The sequence below is a fragment of the Pseudochaenichthys georgianus genome, chromosome 13 (assembly GCF_902827115.2).
Source record: "Pseudochaenichthys georgianus chromosome 13, fPseGeo1.2, whole genome shotgun sequence".
NCBI classification, from domain to species: domain Eukaryota; kingdom Metazoa; phylum Chordata; class Actinopteri; order Perciformes; family Channichthyidae; genus Pseudochaenichthys; species Pseudochaenichthys georgianus.
In genome coordinates this window covers 11,445,354-11,450,997 of record NC_047515.1, presented here as the reverse complement: position 1 = coordinate 11,450,997, position 5,644 = coordinate 11,445,354, and the positions used below count along the sequence as shown (strand labels likewise).

The following is a 5,644-nucleotide window of genomic DNA, read 5'->3' as shown; positions in this document are numbered from 1 at the left end:
CAGCCACCTCTTCATCCATCCAAATTCTTCTACGGTGAGGTACAGCTGCGCCTCCCCGAACGCGTTGGCCGTCTTGTGGTTACTTACCTGTTATGACAGAGATAGAGAGTGTCAATACAATGTCAATCATGCATATAACTGCCAGAATAAATACATTGATTAATAGCACTCACATGAACCAGGTAGCCGAAGGCAGTGCCAGTTGTATCCGCCTTTCGGACCTCGGCGTTGGTCATGTTGGAGTAGACCCCCGGACGGTGGCCATAAATGCAGCTCCAATGAAGAGTCATATACCCATAGAGCAGTGTCCGGGTCGCGGTAGTCGGATTGCTGGCCATCACATCCAGGAGCTGAGGGATGCGAGTGGTGGTCGAAGTCAAGCATGTCATTAGGTCGTTGTGGCTCGGCAGACCTTCCATCTTGTCACGCTTCACTTGCATCTGGTGGATAAGTACTTTTCTCTTCAGGGACTTCAGGATGGCAACTACTTCCCGTTTGATTAAAATCATGTCCGTTTGGCTGAGCCTGCTCCCCTTGCACGGTGTGTCGGCCATGTACTTGAGAAAGTGTGATATATTCTTGATGTAGAAGTCGGAGGTCGTGACCTGAAGGCTTGACTTCATCAGGCTCCGGGACCACCCGCGTATCCTCTTGAGATCCCTCAAAAAGAGCCAGTCAGACAGGCGATTGAAACCGTGTGCCATGAAACTGAGGAACGACTTCACTCTGCTTAGTTTGGAGACTGTGTTTTCCTGGAGCCTCACTGGTGGGTCGATACCTGCATAATGCTCCCGGTATCCTTGCAGATACTCCTCTGTGAAATATAAACAGTACTTTAATGACAACACATGATGTGTTACAGAAACTGCATGTGTCACATAGCCAAAACACTTACCCATGATCCGTGGGAATGTTATGTCCCGCATTATATTTCCCCGGCCCCTGCCCCGGAACCAGGGGGAATTTATGGGAGGGGAGGTTGACGAGGCCTCGGTATGGATGGATGCAGGCTCTGAGGAGCTGGGTGAATGGGTGTGAGAGCCAGTGGGGGACTTGCTGCAGGCGGGAATGGGAGACGTGCTGCAGGCGGGAATGGGAGACGTGCTGCAGGCAGGAATGGGAGACTTGCTGCAGGAGGGACCTTTCAACTTGGACAGCCTCGTTGGTGTCGACTCTGGTCGGGGTCGTTTCTTCAGAATGACCCGCTCTCGTTCCTCCCCATCGAACGCGAGCATGTCCCCGGCCCGCTGATCCATCCTCTGTCGCTTGTCCTTTATCCTCTGCTGCAACTTGCAGCGCAGGGATTTCACCTCAGCAGCATATATGTCCCGCTGAGCCCTCACTGCGTTAGCCTCCAGCCTCCATTCTTTGCAGTCCGGGTTGTCACATTCATTCACCGGGGACAAGGGTGGAGGTTGTGACAGTATATCGTCGTCTGCCACCGTGTCAACAGCCCAAGCGGTAATCATTTCTATTGTGGGGTTTGTCATTCGGAGTTCATAAAGCTCCTTCTTGGCCACTGTCATTTTCATTTGATTTTGAACCACATGTAGTTCCTCCCGGGCCAGCTCAACATGGTCTCTGGCCAAGTGGCGATCCAGCCTTGTGCCGTGGTACTCGCATCCCAGAATGGTACAGGGATGGAGCCTAATGTTGGTCCGTCCGTTGGCCAACAACAGCAGAATTTTTCTTTCATCCAAGTTACGCACACCATGGTTCCTCTGTAGGTGCTTGCTCAGGGCACGGTAGGAGCTATTGCAGATCGGACAACGGACCGCCATCCGACCTGTATTCTTGAGCATTTCGGTACCGGAAAATGTCACCAGAATCGTGGGTAAAAAAGAAGGAAGCGTGAAAAGACTCACGAAAGACGCACTCAGCTTATTTTCAAATCTGTGTTTGTTTTCATTTGCATCATGGTGCGGTGTCCCATTTAGGCACTCGTTAGGCGGGCAGAGATCCCTGTAATCTCCCCTCACGTTCCTCCAGAGTCTGATTCTCCCAAAGGATACCCGACAGTTTCGGGTACGACCCAGAGGGCGCACGGTGGACGGCCAGGGCGAGGCCGCCACACCGCGCTGGAGTCAGGGTCCCGGTGAGGCGCAGGACGGAGCACCCGGCAGTAGCCTCCAGCAGACCCCCGCGCGGTTCCCTCATCCCTCAGAAGAGGTGGAGAGGCGGAGGGGTGGGTCTTTTCATCTGCTGGCGGGTTGCCGGGATAACAGTATCCTCCGGGGAGGCATTGAACCCTTCTCAACTGCCCCCCGGAGGAGGCAGGGGAGTCAGGTACCCAGAGGGTGGACGGCCAGGGCGAGGCCGCCACACCGCGCTGGAGTCAGGGTACCGGTGAGGCGCAGGACGGAGCACCCGGCAGTAGCCTCCAGCAGACCCCCGCGCGGTTCCCTCGTCCCTCAGAAGAGGTGGAGAGGCGGAGGGGTGGGTCTTTTCATCTGCTGGCGGGTTGCCGGGATAACAGTATCCTCCGGGGAGGCATTGAACCCTTCTCAACTGCCCCCCGGAGGAGGCAGGGGAGTCAGGTACCCAGAGGGTGGACGGCCAGGGCGAGGCCGCCACACCGCGCTGGAGTCAGGGTACCGGTGAGGCGCAGGACGGAGCACCCGGCAGTAGCCTCCAGCAGACCCCCGCGCGGTTCCCTCGTCCCTCAGAAGAGGTGGAGAGGCGGAGGGGTGGGTCTTTTCATCTGCTGGCGGGTTGCCGGGATAACAGTATCCTCCGGGGAGGCATTGAACCCCTCTCAACTGCCCCCCGGAGGAGGCAGGGGAGTCAGGTACCCAGAGGGTGGACGGCCAGGGCGAGGCCGCCACAACCAGAGAACCAGAAAAAAGGGGTGAAATGGGAAAAAAGTACCCCAAAATAGTGTTCCATAAGGCGGGTAGAGTCCCCTGACAACTCCCCATACCTTTCTCCAGGGTGGGAACAAGTTTAAGTCAACTTTTGGAAGAACCAGAGAAAAGGGTGAAAATGGATAAATTGTATCCGAAAATAGTGTTCCAAAAGGCAGGTAGAGTCCCCTGACAACTCCCCATACCTTTCTCCAGGGTGGGAACAAGTTTAAGTCAACTTTTGGAAGAACCAGAGAAAAGGGTGAAAATGGATAAATTGTATCCGAAAATAGTGTTCCAAAAGGCAGGTAGAGTCCCCTGACAACTCCCCATACCTTTCTCCAGGGTGGGAACAAGTTTAAGTCAACTTTTGGAAGAACCAGAGAAAAGGGTGAAAATGGATAAATTGTATCCGAAAATAGTGTTCCAAAAGGCAGGTAGAGTCCCCTGACAACTCCCCATACCTTTATCCAGGGTGGGAAAAAGTTAAAGTCAACTTTTGGAAGAACCAGAGAAAAGGGTGAAAATGGATAAATTGTATCCGAAAATAGTGTTCCAAAAGGCAGGTAGAGTCCCCTGACAACTCCCCCTACCTTTCTCCAGAGTCGGAAAAAGTCTAAGTTAACTTTTTGGAAGAACCATAAAAAGGGGTGAAAATGGATAAAATGTATCCCAAAATAGTGCCTCTTGAGGCGGGTAGAGTCCCCTGACAACTCCCCTTGCATTCCTCCAGACACCAGTTTGAAAACTTAAAGTTTTGTGAGAACCATGATTGGGGGTCCTCCAGGCAACAATTTCATCCGATCCAAAGTGCTCATGAGGCGGATACATTCCTCCATGATTTCCCCATCATGTGAAAATAGCTCGTTTTTTTCTAAGTGCTCTCAAAAACCGGGTTTCCGATTTCGTGCAGATGGTAGCTTGGAAAAGATGAATGAAAATTTTGGACGGAGGAGGGGAGCTCTCGTTTCCCCTCTCCGTTGTAAATTGCAACGGGGGAGTGCAAAAGTCTCCGGGGCTTCGTTCCGAAGCGCCGAAGACTTGACCCCCTCCCCCGTTGGCACAATTTTCAAAAACTTCATTTTTGATTATTTTAACATATAATTGACCGTTTTCTTTACTTTTTTTTGCTTTCCACGGGTGGAGGCACATGGCAGGCCGCATATGAGCTTCCAAATTCGGCCTGGAACGTCCGGGAATTATGGGTTAAGCTCCATATACTGACGACTCCCATTAAAAGTGATTGAAATGTACAGGAATCTGTCCATTTCAATCACATTTGACGACGCATGCAGGGTGACCCTGGCTACACTTAAAGGGGGTATACTTTGCGGTGCTTTACCGTCCGCCCATCAGCACCCATAGTCGGCCTTATTCACAGCAGCAACACCCAACCTCCATGGAGGATTTTGCTCGTGCCCCTGGCTACACTTAAAGGGGGTATACTTTGCGGTGCTTTACCGTCCGCCCATCAGCACCCATAGTCGGCCTTCTTCACAGCAGCAGCACCCAACCTCCATGGAGGATGTTTCTCGTGCCCCTGGCTACACTTAAAGGGGGTATACTTTGCGGTGCTTTACCGTCCGCCCATCAGCACCCATAGTCGGCCTTATTCACAGCAGCAACACCCAACCTCCATGGAGGATGTTTCTCGTGCCCCTGGCTACACTTAAAGGGGGTATACTTTGCGGTGCTTTACCGTCCGCCCATCAGCACCCATAGTCGGCCTTATTCACAGCAGCAACACCCAACCTCCAGTGGAGGATGTTTCTCGTGCCCCTGGCTACACTTAAAGGGGGTATACTTTGCGGTGCTTTACCGTCCGCCCATCAGCACCCATAGTCGGCCTTATTCACAGCAGCAACACCCAACCTCCAGTGGAGGATGTTATCATGCCCCTGGCAACACTGGTAAACACTGGTAACATATGTCTAGCCGCTGACAGGAACTTGACATCGGAACTTGACATCGCATTTCCATTGAGCGGACTCCCGTACATGGGAAGGGCAAGTCCCACGGTACCTCCGTTCATAAGGCTGACATTTGCCTTACACTTAAAGGGGGTCTACTTTGCGGTGCTTTACCGTCCGCCCATCGGCACCCATAGTCGGCCTTATTCACAGCAGCAACACCCAACCTCCAGTGGAGGATGTTATCATGCCCCTGGCAACACTGGTAAACACTGGTAACATATGTCTAGCCGCTGACAGGAACTTGACATCGGAACTTGACATCGCATTTCCATTGAGCGGACTCCCGTACATGGGAAGGGCAAGTCCCACGGTACCTCCGTTCATAAGGCTGACATTTGCCTTACACTTAAAGGGGGTCTACTTTGCGGTGCTTTACCGTCCGCCCATCGGCACCCATAGTCGGCCTTATTCACAGCAGCAACACCCAACCTCCAGTGGAGGATGTTATCATGCCCCTGGCAACACTGGTAAACACTGGTAACATATGTCTAGCCGCTGACAGGAACTTGACATCGGAACTTGACATCGCATTTCCATTGAGCGGACTCCCGTACATGGGAAGGGCAAGTCCCACGGTACCTCCGTTCATAAGGCTGACATTTGCCTTACTTCAGTTGGGAACAGAGACCACACCTTATCTCCCCAAGGCAATTTCCCATCCAATAGGTGTGCTGTGTGTGTATAACCCTTTCTCCTGTCTGTTACTCCCTCTTTCAGCACAAGAACCAGAGGGGGATTCAATGGAGCCTGAATACCTGCACTGAGACCCTCACCCTGCACCCTGAGTCTCAACTCTCAGTGTTTTTCAAGCCTTTCCCTGTTTTTTTG

General features: G+C 52.6%; 1 protein-coding gene across 1 annotated transcript in view; it reads right to left on the bottom strand.

Moving 5' to 3' along the window:
• The window catches only part of LOC139434979 (uncharacterized), a 6,931-nt gene extending 4,015 nt beyond the window's left edge, over positions 1 to 2,916 (bottom strand). Inside the window, exons 1-3 of the mRNA XM_071205252.1 lie at positions 896 to 2,916; positions 174 to 814; positions 5 to 87 (exon numbers count right to left, since the gene is read on the bottom strand). Coding sequence (XP_071061353.1) covers positions 5 to 87; positions 174 to 814; positions 896 to 1,802 — 1,631 coding nt within the window. The 5' untranslated portion in view covers positions 1,803 to 2,916. The remainder of the gene's footprint in view (positions 1 to 4; positions 88 to 173; positions 815 to 895) is intronic.
• Between the last annotated feature and the right edge of the window lie 2,728 nt (positions 2,917 to 5,644).